We start from the raw sequence: 20,449 nt of genomic DNA, 5'->3' as shown, positions 1-20,449 counted from the left end.
ATCATACGATTTCCTTGTAACTACTGTTATCACAATGTATCTTTATTACACTGTAGGCAGGCATCATATAGCATTTCCTGGTACCTTATTTGAACCAGTATTTATTTTTGATAAATTGAACGATCTTTAGAACTTTCCAATTGCTCATGGTAGAGAAATATTCGTTATCAGGATTGTTACTGTCAGTGTGTCATAAGGTCCAAATTTCTACTTAATAACTCACTATTATATATGTATATTTACGAGACTGTCTAATCAACTAGAGGTGGTATCGAATTAATCAAACAATCCTTTGCCAAAAGCGTATGAAGGAGTTAATTAAATATTCATTAATTCATCTTTAAATTGTTCCTAATGTTTAATAATCACAGTAGGAACAGACCTGACCATAGATGAAAATTAATCAAACAGTTATGAATTATTGCTTTCATTAAATAAAACAAACTGTGAGATAAAGCATTCTGTATTCATCCTATATACCAAAAGGTACATATATACTTTATAATGAATGAGACGTATTATCCCATTGTTACATTTTGAATGATATACATTTTAATGTAAATGTTCAACCTTTTAATTCCTTTAGGTGTTTGATAATCCGCTGTATCTCTCCCTTCTAAAGGACGATTTCAAGATATATGTTAATATGCGGGCAAAAACAATCAAATAATGGCCATTTCATGAGAAAAGCTATGTTCGTGCCGTTATGATAATTGCATAATAAATGGTTAAATATATACTGAAAAAATCAGCTTTTTCTGGTTTCAAGCAAATTCTAAAAACTAGAACATTGTTATTATGAAGTTATCCATGACACACTTTCACGAATTAAGTAATTAGTATTGTCATGACAATCGGAATTCCATAGCATCCATGCACCATAGGAAGACAAAGGTTTAAAGGTAAAAGGCCCAAGATGAAACACTATAATTTTTGCCTCAGTTTTGATTTTTGTAATTAATACGGGTTTTGTTACGGAACGGTCAGTTTTAACATATATGTGATTATTTCTATGTCGCCAACTCTTCCCTTAGTTTTTCTTAAAATCATTGTACTGGATTCACCGGGGAGCTACATCCGAATGGAGCTATACAGGGTGTGACAATGCATATGTCAAAATATTGCACTAAATACTATTACAACCCTCGGATGACAATATACGTACCAGCGAGCATTAAAGTTCACTTCTATCTATTTATACCTAGAAATGTTCCCACATTTAGACTTTAATGTGTATATCTTCGATTTCAGAGATATGGATTTCATTAGCATAATGACCTACGATTTACACGGAAGTTGGGAAGATATTACTGGTCACAACAGCCCGCTGTTCCCGCATTCTGGAGAAACAGGCAACCAAAGATATCTCAATATGGTACGATATAATATGCGACCATCAGTATAATATGTTTAAATTATAATTGTTGAAGTTTTCATACTAGGACAATTTTTATTTTTAACGATAAGTCCTTAAGCAAACACCTATCATAAGTGTACAAAGTTATTTTTAATTCTGATATGATTAACAATGCTTTTATCATCACAACGATATTACGTTGACGTCACGTCGACGTGATATTTAGCGCAATGTACGCATCGAGAAATAGCGCTTTCCAATCTAATCAGATATTTTATTTAAAAACGTGTTTAAATAGCATGACTGCATGTCGTAATTAATTTACACACATACGGTATTAGTTATTACTTGTGCATACGCCAATAAAGACTTCTATCATATTTTATCTAAATTTTACAAGAAAAGATCTATTAGAATCGAAATAATTTATAGCAAAACTGTGTTTGAATTCTGTTTATACACTCGTGTGGTTATATATATATATATATATATATATATATATATATATATATATATTTTTAGTCTTTAGTCTGTGCCCTCATGAAATTATTACGCCCGACGTGTAACCGCCCATCGTGTATAAATAGTGTTAAAACACGATTTGCTATAAATTATTTCTTAGGTAGTATAAGTATATAGTTTTCAATATAATTGATTCAAGTATTGCCATTCTATTGACTCAGACCAGTGATATCATTTTCTGTCTTTCTAGATGTCTTCTGTCTTATACATTTAAAGATATTTATGCAAACATATTTTCAGGATTGGGCTGCAAATTACTGGGTGCAGAATGGTTGTCCGAAACACAAGCTAGTTATTGGTATGGGCTTGTATGGCAGATCTTTCACATTACGGTCGGCCCATGATAATGGGCTCATGTCCTCAGCGAAAGGAAAAGGAAAGCCCGGAAAGTTTACACGAGAAGGTGGTTTTCTCGCATATTACGAAGTAAGTATGTCAATAATGTATATATTTACTCTTTTGCATTGATACCTTAATACAGCCAAACTATTTCGAGAGACTATATCTGTTAAATGACCACTGGCATTAAGAGACCTTTCGTTCAGTTCCTTCCTATATTGTTTAAGAACACATTATGTTGTATTAAGAAACCATTTGTATTGAGCGACCACTTTTTCCCCTGCCTATTTGTGGTTACTGTACATGTACCTGTCACAGCCATGTTCAGACAGGTCAAATTAAAAGCGTAATTGTGACAATATCAGGATTCCATAGACACTACAAATGTTAACCAAGATTAGTCGTAACTAGACACACAACAGAAGCCCAAATTTAGATGTTTAGTTCACTGAGAGTAAAACCTGTTTGTGCATTGGGTTGCTTGGTATTTTGCCCTTATTACCTGATAAATTACATTTCAACACAGTATTTATTTGTTTTACCTACAGGTGTGTGACATGATGAAAAAAGGCGGACAATCATATTACATAAAGGAACAGGAGTCGCCTTATGTTGTCTTGAAGGATCAGTGGGTCGGTTACGATGACGTCGACAGCCTTAGAATAAAGGTATAATAAACTACTTTGATTCTAGTAGTTGTTTATATCTGGTATCTGTCTTTTTTTATAAAGAAAAATGTTCCAGTATCTTCAAATTTTATCATAACAAAGCTAGTGCGGGTAATGGGGTGGAATGCAGTCATACCTTTTTTAGCGGAGTTGAAACGACATTTCTCATAATTTACTGACATACTTAAAATAGATATATGGTTTCTAAATTTGATAACGTGGGTGCATAACTGCCTGTTTTTTTTTTCTAACCTGGCCTTCTTATGCCATGTTAGAATAACACCCATAATTGCTGCAAAGTTCCACATTTCGCTTTTCGTTTTGATGGTCAGTGTTCATCGAACGATTTGTCGTATGTTTTTTCCAGCTTTACATAAAGTCAAATAGCGACTACCGCATCAAGATTTAGTTCAACAAAATGGCCTCTCACTACTTTCTTTAATGTTTTAGTAATCTAGAGAAAAGAAATAATAAAATTAAGTCTTGAAAAAAAATGAGTGGCCCTTTAAACTTTTTGTTTCGCTATATATATTTATAGCGAGCTCTGCTTTATAAAAATGCTAACTATAAAGATACAAAATTCCTGGTCATATCTGTAATACTGTTTGCTGAAAACTGATTTGGATTTTTATCTCATCCTACACAAGTTGGTTTTATTAATGATGAAACAGCCACGTCAGGAAGAAAAAGCACACAAAGTAAAATCATTGAAAAGATTTGTAGTAACGAATATCTAATTTCGTTTTGACTTTTGACTTTCCACAATATCAATCAGAACAAAGACCATGTAAACGTGATAGGTTGCTTAAAGTTTTATGATAAATGGGATTTCTGACATTTGCCGCTCTTTATCTATTGTTATAAATACAGAAAAATAGTTACATGTGTTTATGTATGTCAGTGATTCGTTACACTTATTCTATATGTTGTTTAAACGTTTGGTCTATTTTACATGATTTTTCGACATAGTATTTCCGTTACCTGCTATCCAAATTGTCTGAACATATACACAAAGTATTTATTATCAACAACAATAAATTACGTACGACAGAAGAACAATACCAGTATAGACAGAACTGTGTTAATTTCAAAGACTTAGTCGCTCTAAAACGTGATCTGTCAACATTTTGTGGCAATGTAAAACAAAAATATGAACTATTATCGATTGAAATACATAAAAAGCTAAGGTGTTTAACATGTTTGAATATGTTCAATATTTGTCAGTACTTTATAGTTTTTTTGTGATATATGATCATTCATTTTCATTAACTAACCTGATTAATTATTGTCTTCATAAATGACATCACATTCAAAGCTATATCTTCTGTTCTAGTTTTTCACGCATGATTTAATTAGCAAAGTTCTAACTTATGTAAAGCAATCGCGATATTATAGCGCAGTTTCCTGTTCTTTTGCATAGGTCCAGTGGATGAAGAAAAATGGATTCTCTGGTGTGATGGTCTGGGCGCTGGATCTTGACGACTTCAAAGGAAATACCTGCGGACAGGGACGATATCCTTTGATGAACGCGATTAATCAGGAACTTATGGGAACTATTGTTGTGCCGCCGAAAACTCGACCGTAAGTTGCTCACTAGCTTGCTTAACCGCAATACTGATTTCTGGCTCTGCATGAAAAACAATATTAGCCTGTACATTGCACATGCCTGTTTCAGATTGTTTCTGTATGCTCTTTCTAATCAACGTATTCTGTTTTATACCGCAAGTCTTCCTAATCTCTTGTGAAAATGACATTAACAAATACTCTTGACTTCAAATAGCTCGGAATCTGTTGGTAACTTGCACAGTCAAATTTGATTATAGTATCATTCTAGCATAAAACTACTGTTGTTATCACTTTTCGGGGGTGTTTTAACAGGAGAGAAAACGTGTGTTAACAGAAAGATTCTCGCGCTCACGTGCTGTTAAAACACCTTTTATACATGCGCGTTCCGTGGCAAAGCGTAAACGTATAACGGCCCCAAAAGGATGATTCAAAAGGAAATGACGTCAACGCGAAAAAGCAACTCGGACACTCCCGCGCATTTCATGGAAATTTAATGGCGGCGAGGGATGCTTTATTCATTTATTAGTTTTTACGCGTTTTATACTAGAATAGCATTAGCGCATGTTCATTTCGTGTTGTAACATCTTCAGAATCCCTTTGGATACGTTGGCACACTCGCCCTACCGGGCTCGGGCACCAACCAATCCCTCGGGATACTGCAGATGTTATAAAACGAAAAAAAAAACCATTCATTATCCCTACATTTGTGAAAATTAGATATAGAAGCTAACTGTGTGAAATTTACAGAAACAGAGTGAACGCCGACATGTCACAACAGCAAACAAAAAATCCCCATAACAACTGGAACAACAATCCAAACGCATGGGAACAACAACAGCAACATCAGCTGCCAGCTAACAGCTGGGACCAGCCACAGATCACCAACAATGTTGTGACACAACCACCAACAACTCCACCACCAAGTAGGTGTTTCAGTAAAATTACTCCTTTCGTACAGTGGCTTTGAACAAAGGGAGAGAACTCTGTTATACCTGGTTTTGGTTCTTTCTAGGTTATAACACACTAAATAGTTTTTGTTCTTTATTCTATATAAAATTGACCTATTTCCAATGGCTGCAGCACACACCAGGACCCATTTTAAATGTCTGTAACCTACATTTTCTTGAAGAATTATTGTTAGTGCTAAAGAAAAATCAAAAGAAAAGTGGGAGTCATGTTTGATGCAAGAAAAATAATTTCAGTCAAACTCACAAACTGCAAAATCAGCTAAAAAATGAGACCCCAAATTATACTGGTGGTGTATGATCTAAGTTTCCATGAAAAATTTTGTCATGTTGTTATTTCATTATGAAAATGCTACCTACATGTCAAGCATAGATCTGTCATGTGATTTTAGCAAAACAAATTGCAAAGAAAATAAGGAAAATAGCTCTACAGAGCAAAAAAACTGAGGACTATTTGTATCCGCCATTATGCGACTACCATTTTTTTCGCGCCATTTTTCTATTTAGTGTCTGTATGCCTATAAGAAAAACTTTTTTCTCTGACACTGTGCCAGTTTCATTTGAAATGTACAAGAAACCTAAATGCATGAAAAAATACAAGGTTTTAGCTTGATATCAACAGTTTCTAAGGTTTTATGGCATTTTCAGTACCACAAGACAAAGCCTCAGATTTTGTCAAAAATAGCTGTCGCGACATAATTTTAAAGCAGTTACCCTAAATGCAGCTTTGTTTTGCCCTGTTTTGACTTTTTCTACTCTGATCTGCATACAAATTACACATTTAAGCTGTTAAATATGTTCACTTTTACTTCTGATGGCCAGAAATTAGCAGTCAGTAGGCTATATGTATGCAGTTTTTGAAAAAAAATACACTCAAAGCAGTGAAAGTGTGATATTTTGGGGTTTTATCCTCATTTTCAACAAAATTGCAATAAAATTGTCATTTTCTATCACATTCTAATCAAAGTAGCCCATTTCCACCACCATCTGGCCAGATAGATTTCAATTCTTACTATAATAGGTTATAACACACTAAATAGTTTTTGTTCTTTATTCTATATAAAACTGACCTATTTCCAATGGCCGCAGCACACACCAGGACCCATTTTAAATGTCTGTAACCTACATTTTCTTGAAGAATATTGTTAGTGCTAAAGAAAAATCAAAAGAAAAGTGGGAGTCATGCTTGATGCAAGAACACACAAACTGCAAAATCAGCTAAAAATGAGACCCCAAATTATACTGGTGGTGTATGATCTAAGTTTCCATGAAAAATTTTGTCAATGAAACGTTACATGACTGTTTAGAAGGAAGCCTAGATATGCAAAATATCGTCATGTTCTGATCCTCAGTTGCACTTTTATTACTGTTATTGCAATGGTGACAACAAATAGGTTCGGTCGAGTTTAATACACATTTAAATGACGGTGGAAGAGATTTAAGACACTCACGGGCAAATGAAAAGAATAAGACCTCACATGAAATAATTCTACATCACTTGCGAAGTTTCGAACCCAAAGATGTAAGCCACATGTGATTTGAAGGCGGAGACATTTTTCACTCGCATCTCGACAACGATTACTCCAAATAAGAACGAAATATTTTGAAAAGTAAAATATATATATATATATTTTCAGATCTTCCTCATTTGACAAATGAGTTCAAGTGCCCACCAAATGAAAATACTTACTTCCCAAGTCCGAAAGCATGCGATGATTACTTTATCTGTGCAAGTGGTTTGTCGTTCAAGTTTACATGTGCCCCACCACTAAAATGGAATTCTGTAAACAATTTCTGTGATTGGCCTGAAAATGTTAAGTGTAACAAAAAGCCAGTGAAGACGAGACCAGCGCCTGTTCCTACCACAATAAACCCGTCAACATGGGTACCAACTACAAAGATACCGACAACCAGAAGACCAGTAACAAGACGACCAACAACCAGACGGCAAACAAGACCACCAACAACCAGGCGGCCAACAAGACCACCAACTACGCAACCCCCGCCTTCACCAACCACACAATCCACTTTTGCTCAGCCCACACCACCATGGCTGGACTGGTCCGCGTGGATTGGGGAATTCTGGAAAGCTCTTACATCAATGACTGGCGGACAAAGTGACTGGATGAGTAAGTAATACCTAAAAGTATAAAAATGGTCTGAACTATTCAAGAATTTCTTTGAAAGTTAGAACACTGTACGCAGTATCTATTAATAGAGACGGAAGCCCTCATGTTGTTATGAAACAATAAAAAGTAATAAACCTTAAAAAGTGTTTAAACAAACTCGATCAATGTATCTGTATAACTTATTTTTGAATTTCGCAGAACAAACATTGCAATCTGCAGCCAGCCAAGCAACTTCACAAATGATTGGACATACTCCAAAAAGTGGTGCTCCCCCCAAGAAGTTTTGTGACGGTAAAAACGATGGTATTCACCCAGACCCGACAGACTGTAGCAAATATATAGACTGTGTACAAGGAAGAGACTATCAAGGTTCCTGCCCTGGCGGTACATCGTTTGATGCAGCGAAAAAGTTATGTGATTTTACACATAAAGTCAGTGGATGTGGCAGTCAGCCTGCCCCTACTCCTGGCCCTACTTGGTAAACCATAACCCTTAAGACAGAGAACAGCATCTTCTCTTCGATGTTTGCCTTTAACAGTCCGTTGACTAGGCTAGACACAACATTTCGAAATATAAATGTTTGAGATGACTGCTTTAACGTCCATACATGTGGATATAAATTATGCATATCATCATGATAAGCCCAGTCACATCACCTTGTATATGAAATATCATGTTAAGTGTTGCGCTTCTTTTTTGGCGCCAAATGAATACATTAACACCGAAAACTCAGACTGCTTTGCGGTATTTTTTGCTCAAGGACGTATCATATATCGATATTATAAAGACTAGCCTGCATTCCTCAATAGCAAAATTATCTCAGTTTTGAACCTTCTACATGATAAGTCATGTTACCATACTAAGACTTGTCATGTTTGTTTGCAATAATTCCAATCTTTGTAACTATGAAGAATTTTAAAACCACGTTGTTTTCTAGAGATAAGCACTCATTCATATTGATTAAACCGTGTAAATAATTTATTGCTGGATAATGTAACGGGTAGGAAGAATATTATTTGCCTTTTTACCAGTGAATGTAAAGATACTGTCCAAATATATACATGTAGATCTACCGTATCTATTTAGGTCTGTGTATTGTATATGTATAATATGCTTCTGTTAAACAGTCCTAAGAAAGGAACGTCATCATCAAAACTACAAACACTTCTACTGTATGTCTCAAAGAACGTTTATGTCGTGTATGCTTTATAACTTACGTTTATATCTGTGAAATTTGTGTGGCAAGGAATGTGTCACTGTTATGTCTCCAGAAATATATGATTTGTTAGAATTATTTATGCTGCTATCGAGATAAAAAAAAATGTTGATAAATTTTCATGTTACTACGTTATTTCTATGCAGGTAAAACATAGCACCATTTTGTAAGGAATACATTGTTATTTTATTTTATTCTTTAAAAAGTGACACCCTTAAACATTACAAAAAAGCATCCTGCTGTATTGAATTCAGAACCTACGTCCTCCTTCAAGCCAGGCGGCAGTACCAGCACAATATATGACATGTTCCTGGAGGTCTTGTGATGAGGTCTTGTGATGATCACAGCCTGATACAGAGGGTTTCTGAATTGAACAGGAACGGGTTGGCAGTATGCAGAAGATAGATAATGATGCAGTATATCGTTAACTGTGTAACTGTATGGTAACACCTTCAATATTTAGTTTTCAAATTTGTTTTCCCTTTCTATTTGACAGTGATAGTACGTCCGAAACGTCCGAGTGAGAGGGCATGCAATGTATTATCTATAACCTAAAGGATTGCTTGGAGAACGCACTAAATGTTATTATGTTCTTAAAGTGTCTTGTTTTCTTTATAAATGCACAAATTGATCTAAAAGTTCAAATCAGCGTGTCATATTTGTGCCTGGAGCACAGTGTAAAACTTTACAAGATATTGGAATATAGGTAAGTTATGATGAGTCGGTGAGCACATAAACCCACATTACTATCCTCCATCTACCAACCCAACTCCCATCCCCGGACATAACCACTTAAATTCTTAAGCCTCGGTGCCTCGTCACGCACGCCGCAAAAAAAAACCCCGCTCGCCAAACCTCCAACCTACTGCCACATATCCCCGATACATATTGTTTCTTTTAAGTTTACTTCCACCTCCTTGATACAGATTTTTCATTTGAATAGGCGTATTACAGGAGTAACTGTGCTTGGGGGTATTTTGCACTGTATTAAATTGTATCTTATCATCGGTAAATAACAAGTAAAAATTTGACGCAGAGCATCATGTCGCCGGAGAGCTGTCGGCTAATATTTTGAAGATTGGATTGGAAAAAAGCTAATAAAGCTATAACTGCTATTGCGGTGCATTGCATGCCGTTGAAAGGCTGAAAAACATCGCGTCCTTAATGAAAGTTACCCCAAAACAGTTACATCTTAATCTTTTTTCTTTTTTTACAAAACTCACGCTAAGCCTCGTTCTGAAACCCAGCGCCAGCATCCTCACGAATAAAAACGGAAATCAACGACGGCGAATACTTTTCACATTTTCAAACAATGAATGCAAAAGATTTCTTGTAACCGAAACATTTCAACAAATTATATTATATATCTTCTAATGAAAGGCCCATAGTCTGACAATAAAGTAAAAAAGAATCACGAAATTTATAGACTGTTCTTTACGGTGTTCCGTTTGGACAATCGTGACTTTTTATTTAAAACTAAACCGCGATGCACGATGGTACGATGACGAAAACGCGATGGCACGATGATGAAACAACGATGGTGCGATGGTGAAAACGCGATGGCACGATGATGAAATCGCGATGGTGCGATGGTACGATGGTGAAATGTCGATGTAATATCGCGTTTTCATCATCGTACCATCGCGTTTTCACCATCGCATCATCGTGCCATCGCGTTTTCATCATCGTACCATCGTGCCATCGCGTTTTCATCATCGTACCATCGCGTTTTCACCATTGTGCCATGGCGTTATCACCATCGTACCATCGCGTTATCACCATCGTGCCATCGCGTTTTCACCATCGTGCCATCGCGTTATCACCATCGTGCCATCGTGTTTTCACCATCGTGCCATCGCGTTTTCATCATCGTACCATCGCGTTTTCACCATCGTGCCATCGCGTTTTCACCATCATGCCATCGCGTTATCACCATCGTACCATCGCGGTTTCACCATCGTACCATCGCGTTTTCACCATCGTACCATCGCGTTTTCATCGCCTTCCGGTTAGAAAGGCGTAGTTCCGTGCACTTGAATTTTTGTCAACAATAGATGAATGTATCTCAATGTATTTTGTGAGAAGAAATTTACCATTTAGATTCTGCTGTTTTGCAAAATGTTTTTCAAAATGTTCAGTGCTCAACTCATTAAAACTGTGTAAAATCTTCAAGGCCACGTCCTTTGCATTTATGTATGCATGAAAGTAAATAAAAAGCTGGATGTAATAGATATTCTTGTTAGGATGTAGAAGGTACATAGTGCAATTTGAAAATGAGATTTATTACTGACACATATACTGTACCACTGCGCATGACCACCGGAAGGCGATGGTACGATGGTGATAATACGATGGTACGATGGTGATAACGCGATGGTACGATGGTGAAAACGCGATGGTACGATAGTGATAACGCGATGGCACGATGGTTAAAACGCGATGGTACGATGGTGAAAACGCGATGGTACGATGATGAAAACGCGATATTACATCGACATTTCACCATCGTACCATCGCATCATCGCGATTTCATCATCGTGCCATCGCGTTTTCACCATCGTACCATCGTTGTTTCATCATCGTGCCATCGCACCATCGCGTTTTCGTCATCGTACCATCGTACATCGCGGTTTAGGATTCAATAAAAAGTCACGATTGTCCAAACGGAACCCGTAGTTCTTACAGGTTGAAGGTTAGTAATTTGTCTCATATAAAAAACGACAACTTTACGTATCTGTATAGAACATCACTTTTTCCTACACCTATTTTTCATGAAAGTTCTATCAAAAATTAAAAGAAAACAGAGGATTGAATAATTCCTAGTGAAAGGCCAGTCAGTTGTGGTCTGCTACCCTAAAAATGGCGCATATTTGCTCTTGTCCGCACAATAAACCTCTACTTTCGGTTTCGATCTGCAAAACTTGCCATGTGGGGTGTATAAACATTAAAACCGCCTCATTTCATGCAGAATGTATTTTAGCAGTGCAAAAGTGTAATTAAAGCACTCGTTCTACACGAATTTGCGCTAGAAATGGGAAAGTTAGGATATATTTACTATGGGCTTCTTTCGACTACACCACAGAAGCACATTTTCGACCGAATTACTGACCTTACTCCTACAGATAAGAGACAGTCACAAATTATGCCCTTAGACTGTGTTACTTCCCTTGTCTTACATACGCTCATGTAGATGCAGTGGTATATTCTAAATATACGCAGCGTGACGTAGACACAGATAAAGAATCAGCAAATCATTGCTCCCTGGAAATAATTTATTTATATGGATAAGTTCTTTATACATTTTTCATAAAAATGCTATCTTTTGAAATAAGAAAAAAATTATGCAGTTTTCAGCTCCTAATTCCTTTATGTAAGCATTTCAATAACTGCCTTATGTTTCATTTATTTACAATATCATTTTTTTATTGTAACATTTTAATAACTTCTCTATACCAGTGGCAAAATCCTAAAGCGTATCATTCCTACCGGCGACTAATAACAACCAAATACACAAATGATAGAGGTCAGAATCCAGGTAACTGCCCGCCGTTACATAACTGAAATACTGTTGAAAAACGGCGTATTTCACTGGAACGACGTTCAGTTAGATTCAAGGGAAAACGTAGTATGTATTTATCACTTTGTGATTATAAAACACATTTGATTCTTAACCGTAAACAGCGCAGATTAGGTAACATTATACAAGATTCCCCTTATATTGACAGATGGTTTGGTCACCAACTTTTCACATTGATTTACTTGATCCATTGGTGCATGCTTTTAAAGTAATAGATCTCTGAAAAAACACAAGGCGAATGTTGGAAACGATGCATGCCATGGATGTGTAGCTTCCAGTAACATGTTTTTGTATTCTATAACGACGGGACATGTGTTAAAAATAAAAGCAAATCAAACGCTGATCTGCATTTTTAATGAAAATTCACTGGCATTGAAATGTATCAACTGTATTATAGCCTGATCTAAAGACACGCATTGAACTGTATGTATGTATAAGGTCCGCCAAAGAATGCACTTAAATTCAGATTTAATAATTCCATATAAGCTTTGATCATTTCAAAATATGTATTATTTCTTAATTTGAATATAAAGGAAACATTTGAAAAATGATAAAAAGAACATTAAATGTATATCTGGATATCTAGGTGTCCTCTGTCCTCGGATCAATGTATATACTGAAATAATCTAAATGATTTACAACTTGTATCATACTGTATTTTCGAATAAAAGCATTTGGCAGTTCTAACATTTAAATTTAAATTTGCATTTAGCAATTACCATGTCGTACTGGCCTACCCTACTATACATACATTTTTATTGAAACACTATGAAACTCCCATTATTAAAAAAGCATATTTTTGTATGCTGTTTGCAATGTATGCTTATGTACTTAAGAAAGTACTAATAGATAGTTGGCGAGGCATTGTTCTCTTTCCAATGTAAAATCTACATGCCCAACTTAGATATCGGAAGTTTAATCGCATATTTTGAAGATTTCACTTTGACTTATATTTCAAGATGTCAGATATGGTTCTAATTTAATATATATTTTGAACTTTGTCACTTTTAGAAAGAGCATGTATTTGTTCTAAAAAAGGCTAAAACTGAGATATAAGAGTGCAGAGTCAAGTTTTTTCACTAGCTGACATTCTTATCTGCGTATTTCATTATCTTGAACACGGTGAAGTAATAAAGGTCTATCACAGCTGGCTGTCGCTTAATTATCTCACAGTCTATGGAAAAAATGGCAAAATTGCGAAATTCTGTATACATGTCCGCTTTCGTTATCTTATCAGATAGTGCAGTTTGATCCTTTTGTCTAAAACCCAGTCCACATTTAATTTACTGTATCAAATCTTAAAAGTTTTACAATACAAGGCATTCGGTATGAAACCTCAGAGTTTCATGCTATGAATCTATCAGAGTGTTGTTCAGATAACTAGCTGCTTTTACCTCCCTAGCACTGCAACAAAGGTGGTTACTCCTAAATGCTCCTCATAACTCCCACGAATGCTCTTAGAGCAGTGTGAACATTTGCTCACAGTCGCTAATTTTTTACAGGTGAAAGAACACTCATTACATAGTAAAGAAGCAAAAAAGAGACTGTGTATGTTGAATTTATTTGTTTTCTTAAACCTCTTACAAGTAGTCATGTACTGAAAGCGTGACAGCTTAAAACTGATAAGGATAACCGGCTTCTTCCATAGTCTTCTTTATCCAGTCTGTGTACATGGTTACATCCTCGAATATTCCTGGTTCATCAGCAGTCGTACAGTTACCGCCGGAAGATGCGATACCTTAAAGTAGAATGTACATCTCTCCCTTTAACATTTTATCTACTGTGTGTCTTTAATCTACTTTTAAATGTCAACAAAAGCATATTACAGTTCATTAATAATTTCTTTTTTTAAGTTAGGAAGCGCATTTGAATGCGTGGTTGAACTTACAGGGTTCCACAACGACATATTGTTTGATTAAGAATTCAGCATATTTCCGATTTTTTAAATACACTTATATTTTTTATGTCTCTGTAACTTTTTCATTACAAACCTTCAAACATGCCTATTGAAGTCCACTGTACGAAACTTGTTCTTTTCAACGGATATTTTTGTAAACTGTGACTTCATTGTGCCCGATCCACATAAAAGCTATACATGGTTTTAACGTAGTAGCCAGCAGTATACAAGATATCTTTAACAATGCCAATTTGTTTAAAAAATGTATTTTTTCATTGTCAAAATTGGGCAAAATTACAATTTCGAAAACATATTTCTGTAGAAAATGTTCAACTTCAGCTTTAATAATCCTCCATTGCATTTGTTTTTCAAAATTGTCAAATCGAGATAGCGTTTTGATAATAAATTCGAAACTATTCAAGATATGTTGCATATTTTAAGAACTTCGTATTACCATCCTTGAAATACTTTGAAATGATGTATATCAATGGTATTGTTAAAGGGAAATCAACGAAAATTCATGTAACGGAAAAGGTTTTTTTTTACATACATCACTTACTGCTGACCATGGCTATTAAACATGTATGACCTGCTACCAATGCAAAAAACATTCTATATTTACCTGTAACATACCAGGCTCCACTCTGATCCTTGCACATCAGCGGACTTCCAATATCATCCTGTACAAAATGAGTAATTGATAACAAATCATAAAATTGTTGACGGTTAAGTAGGTAGGTTACCTTCATATTTGTATATGCGCATGTCCAACCGGAAGCTAACATGACGATTTACGACGACGTTTACGACAAACTAAATGTGTTTGTATATTCATTCTTCAGAAAAAAAGTCATGGACCTGTCTTCGATCTAATGCTTTATGCCTTAATAATGCAGAAATAATGAATAAATTGCCGAAGAAATGCTTCAAAACAATGTTGCCTTAGAATGACGTCATGACGTTACGTGTCAGTTACCGCGCAAAATTAATAGCTTTTATCTTGAAAATACGTAATTCTGTGCATTTTCTTTATTTTAACTATTTTCAAATAACCTTTATTTGCTGAAATATTTCTTATGAGTCTATTGCTCTGAATTATAATCAATATTTTGCTTCTTTTATGTAGTTATTTTGAAATGTTATGCGGAATGTAAGAAAATGGACGAAGGTAACCAATGTTATTTGGAATATGGTTGGGTGAAAGGTTACTTGTTACGGCCATTTTCAAATAAAATATCTAGCAGTTTGATTTGTAATACCTATTTTTCAGGTTTCGTTGATAATTTGTTACTTATATACTAAAATTAAGATCTAAAATTGTTCAAATTTCAGTAGAAAATTGTGGTTTCTTGAATTAAATTGATGTTACCATGGAAACGAAGCCCGTGACCTATGTATCTAAATGTAAAATTCAAAAGCGTTGACACTGGTCTATTTAAGAATCACAGCTTCGGATTTTTATTTTCATTTCAACAATATCCATGAGAATAATAGCAGCATACTGAACGATTTTTCCATGAAAAATGCCAGACGAGGGGTACTGCTGTAGGTATTCTAAGCTGCGAAATTTGTTTGAATGAATGCAAATAACACGAAAATATAACTTACGTTAGAAATAATATGTTTTAAAGATACATTAACTAGAAAGTTAATCTTATTCAATATTTTTTTATTAGAAATTACGACAAAAAGCAAGATACAAGTTATTTTAAACGTCTCTGTTGCCATGGTTACTTTAAACTTAAAGAAAAATAGGGTACCATGTAAAGTGCTTGGTATTTTGCTGATAATATTACCCTAATATTCCATGTTGGTCATTAACAGAATGGCACTGAAGCCGTCGAAAACCCGTATTTTTATTCATAATTGTTTAAAAATGAGAGAAAATGCGTTACCATGGAAACACGAGCCCCGCGACATATACATTTTAAGCTGATATTTGAAAGCTAACGTGCATACTAGTAAAATTATCAATTATTCAGACTTCTACGGATATCAATGAAACTAAAATATACTGAAAAGTCTTAAATATCCGTATTTTCCTTCTTCTTTCAATATGAAATACCTTTGGAGGGTCGTGTTCTTCAAACCTTGATAAAAACTGAACTTGAAGGGACAGAAACAAACGGAATTGAGATTGTAGCAGTTAAAACATTAAATTACACGAAATACAAAAAATGCTGCGGTTCAACTAATTTGAATTTACCCTTGTAACAAGGTAACCTACCTCCTTAAGATACAAAATACGCTATCCGTGGTACACAGACCATGTACGCGTGGAAAGCAACTTGACTTATTGAATGAAAGGTGTTTGACAATGTAAAGCCTATCCATGCAGTTTCGATGCAATCTATTAACAACTAGCTTTCTTATACCGAGAAAAATTAGTATAAAAATATATTTAAGAAAAAAAAAAGATGTTGTATATAAAATGTAGTTCAGATCTTGGAAAAGTTTCATGAAACATTACCCCGCAGAAGTCTTTAAGTTGATTTTCGTAGCCGGCACAGATCTCGGTATAAGGTAGAAAGTCGGTCCAGTGGTTGGCGCAGACACTGTCATCTAAGATAGGATAGTTCAGCTGGTTAAGGACTTCCTCGTTTCCGGTTGCTGAAATTATGAATCATTATTTACATTATTTATTCCCTTAAAATACATAAATTTGATTGGACGTTTGTAATGAATATTCAACATTCAGTGCACGAAATAAACATGAACAGTTATAAATAAAACCTTGTACTATATTTAAAATGCAGAATATTTGCACACAAATTGATACAAATTAGAGTACATACTTTCAGTGCTTCCCCATCCGGGAAGGTAACATTGCGTTCCAACAGTGTATGTGTGACCACCGTCGGCAATACATGCTGGGCGGGTATGGTCATTCCACCTGTAAAATGAACTTTGTACATTTTTAATAAGGAATATTTGGAACTTTTTTCTACTGAAGAAAAACATAATATATATGTACTGAGAATCAGTTTGTCCCAACTATACATATCTATTTTAACTGTTTAAACAATTAAATAATGAGTTACTATTAACATCTGGCAATTGGTCTTCGAAGAGCTAATTAAGGTGCTTACATATTTCAGTGTACTTTGTAGCGTCGACTAATTACCCTTTGCTTACGTGCTGCAATGAACTCCATTTGTAAGGATATTATTCAACAGTCAGTGTTATATCTTTATATTATAATGCACATATTTGTGATATAATACATACATGATTGGTTCCACAGTGATGATGAGGGCGATGTCGTTCTCCAGACTTGTGGTGTTATATCCTGGATGTAGGACGACACGTCTAATGTGGTAAGATTTTTCATGGGGATCTTGGGTCTTAATATTGTATTCACCGGCGTACAACCGCCAATTGTGCAAGTTAAGGTCGAAAACACTGTAGCCCACTCTGAAATTCACGTGGGTAATAATAACTACATTTTGTTTCCAACAGTGCTGCAGAAAAACATTGTTATAAAGATGTGAATTTCATTGTAACAAAAGTTCTTGTACTGGTTAAAATAATGCTCAGTTGTGTTTTAATGTCATATCGCAACATTTCTAGCCTCTATTACATATAAAATGCAAATGCTCGAAGACAATCAGTCGATACCATAGCGCCGCTATAAAAGGAAATATAAACACTGAAGGTGAGTTGGAATGTGAAGGTTATGTTTACTGTATTTAAATAAAGTACAGTACTATTTTTGATACTATGTAGCTTACTGAGTATCACTATTAAAACGAAAACAAACTTTACTGACCAGGGTAAAAATCCGGAATTAAATTGAATGTTTTATTTCATTTATTTAACTTGAAGAATTTACCCTTCAAAATGTTGTGCCGAAGTGAGTACTACGTTAGAGTCAATGATTGCGCCGGATCCAGAGATAAAACCAAAACTGTCCGCAATCAGTGTCTGGAATAAAAGGAATGAACACACGATACTAGCAGATACAACGACTAGAACTTAAGGAAATAAATCTCATTAAAAATTGCCAATCAGAATAGGAAAACGAATCGACAAGTATATATTTTAATACATGAATTCAACAAATTCTATAATTCTGAACTTTACCATCCAAGGCCAGGAACCAGGAACAGCTACAGTTCCACCCACTATGCGGCTCGTTTTAGGCTGAACAACTGGTACACCGCACTGCACAGCTGCTACAATAGAGACAGTAAATGACTCTCATTTCACGGGCAGACAAGCTCAGTATACATGTTCCTCTATCCGTTTAGATTATAGAATTTTCCCAGTATTACAATTTTAATATACACGTATTTCCTGCCTTTTAGAATATAAAGGGTGAGCAATACCAACCAAGGGATATTTTATTCGATTACCGGGCTGACGGATTTCAAAAGATCTGAACTTACTTCTGTATGGAAACTGATTCATTTCGTAATGCGAGCACCAACATTTTCCATTCATATTTAAGCATTTGTATTAGAAGCAATAGAAGTATAATTGAAATACGATTCGTAAACAATTTTTCATATTTTAACCATATATTAAAGCCTTTCTACTCACTTTGCTGGGCATGCGCAGCTGCCATAAGGCTTATAAGTATCACGATCCTCATTTCTCTGTGATGGACAAATACATGCATGTGTAAAAGCCAAATCTGCGATAATCGCAGAATAATTTCAATGTATCTACAATGTCTAAAGAAATTAATTTGGATATTCAATGCTTTTGTGTGTATGATAAATCTTTTCATTAAAACAACATGTCAACAAAAGTTTGTGGTGTACAAAACATTACATAGGTTCAGCAATGAGCTATATAAAATTTAGATTTATTGAATAAATTTTACTATCTTGTTACAGACCTAAAAGTAACATACATAAATATTAAATTATAAGTCAAAGTATAAACATATGTAAAACTTACCACGTTTCTATATCAATTCTACGTTTTTGAACCCTAGTTCGCCGGCTGACTGATCGTATCAAATCTCCAAAGATAAGGCATGGTGTTGCGAAATACTAAATGACCTCGAATAGCTTAAACGTATTGAACGCATAGAGTCGACAGACATGTGACGTGCACTCTTGGTGCATTCGGACTCCTTATAGTTCCTTATGAGCACGGTGCAATGAAATGCATGGAAGTTGTTTATTTTTCGTTTAAAATTGTTTTTCAACAGTAGCGGAGGTAGGGCCGGGGGGGGGGGGGGGGGTAGTAGCAGGTAGCCTCACCAGTCTTCGTAGGTTCTGTGCCAGTACTAACATGTTCTCCGTAAGTAACTGCCAAATTCAAAAAAACGATGTCTTTTATCAGTCTTCACTTAGAACATACGCCTTGCACGGGGATCGAATTCAAGGACACACTATCTGTAGATTTGCGCTCTCTCTATTGAGGTATTCGGCAGGACTAAACAAAACAAGGGATGCGATAATTATGTACATGTACAAGGGTCCAACACATTGTACAAACATAAATACATGTACCTAACAAAGCCAACACAGCCAACGCGATAGACGTTTTTCGGGGATAAAACATATACCTAAGTTATATACAACGGTTTTTCGGCTACGCCGTCTAAATTCGTTTTCGTTACCTATGCCACGTGACTTCAGTTTGCAAATCAAACTACTTGATAACGCATAATAGATAATTTATCAAAATGGAAGATTTATGCAACACTCTGCCTGATTGGACGAGAGTGTCAATTTCTTTCACTCTGTTGATTGTGCTACGCTGAGTGAAATGTAGACAAAGCGTTTATCCTAAACGACGCTGTTCACGGTTTTAAAGCTAACTTTGACTCAGTATATTTAGCAAGAATATTGATATATCTCAAAATGATAAGTAAGTTTAATAAATACGATAAAAACCTGTTCAAATACCAACATATATCAAATTAAAGAAAGAGCTGAATACGGTCTGCGTATCACATGAATAAGGGTGTGGTAAGAGTCTTTTATGTAGAGAAGTGCTTTTTAAAAGATTTTCCTTGTTACAATTGTCGTCTGTATATGAAAAGGTTTCTTGCTTTTGTGACTTATTCAGATTGCATAATAAAATGAGTACTTGTTTGCTTTGATATATTTGTTATATATTATTTAACTGATTTATTATATATGAATATTTTTCTTTAGTATGGTATGCAAATATTGAACTCAGTTGAAATCTGTTTTATTATATATGTGCTATATAATGACTGAATCTCATTACACTGAAATGAAGGTACGCTGC

The 20,449-nt window shown here is 35.2% G+C and overlaps 2 protein-coding genes across 3 annotated transcripts in view; one reads left to right on the top strand and one right to left on the bottom strand.

The window, feature by feature from the left end:
• The window catches only part of LOC123562291 (probable chitinase 10), a 112,779-nt gene extending 103,843 nt beyond the window's left edge, over positions 1–8,936 (top strand). The window contains exons 24-29 of the mRNA XM_053526582.1: positions 2,277–2,305; positions 2,767–2,886; positions 4,307–4,467; positions 5,200–5,375; positions 7,055–7,546; positions 7,745–8,936. Coding sequence (XP_053382557.1) covers positions 2,277–2,305; positions 2,767–2,886; positions 4,307–4,467; positions 5,200–5,375; positions 7,055–7,546; positions 7,745–8,028 — 1,262 coding nt within the window. The 3' untranslated portion in view covers positions 8,029–8,936. The remainder of the gene's footprint in view (positions 1–2,276; positions 2,306–2,766; positions 2,887–4,306; positions 4,468–5,199; positions 5,376–7,054; positions 7,547–7,744) is intronic.
• A 4,947-nt stretch (positions 8,937–13,883) lies between these two features.
• On the bottom strand, positions 13,884–19,244 carry LOC123564324 (chymotrypsinogen A-like). 2 transcript variants are annotated; one of them, XM_045357824.1, is made up of 9 exons: positions 19,142–19,244; positions 18,779–18,834; positions 18,320–18,411; positions 18,069–18,160; positions 17,465–17,650; positions 17,032–17,129; positions 16,707–16,846; positions 14,859–14,916; positions 13,884–14,077 (listed from the first exon to the last, which is right to left on the bottom strand). In XM_045357824.1, the coding sequence occupies exons 2-9, from the start codon at positions 18,828–18,830 to the stop codon at positions 13,953–13,955; spliced, it is 843 nt and encodes a 280-aa protein (XP_045213759.1). In that variant the 5' UTR covers positions 18,831–18,834; positions 19,142–19,244; the 3' UTR covers positions 13,884–13,952. The 2 variants fall into 2 exon arrangements, with proteins under 2 accessions (XP_045213759.1, XP_045213760.1); XM_045357825.2 differs by having other exon boundaries at positions 18,320–18,408; positions 19,142–19,226.
• Between the last annotated feature and the right edge of the window lie 1,205 nt (positions 19,245–20,449).

The sequence above is a fragment of the Mercenaria mercenaria genome, chromosome 2 (genome assembly GCF_021730395.1).
Source record: "Mercenaria mercenaria strain notata chromosome 2, MADL_Memer_1, whole genome shotgun sequence".
Classification (NCBI taxonomy): Eukaryota; Metazoa; Mollusca; class Bivalvia; order Venerida; family Veneridae; genus Mercenaria; species Mercenaria mercenaria.
Note: the sequence above shows the minus strand (reverse complement) of the source record. Positions and strands in the feature narration are given on the sequence as shown.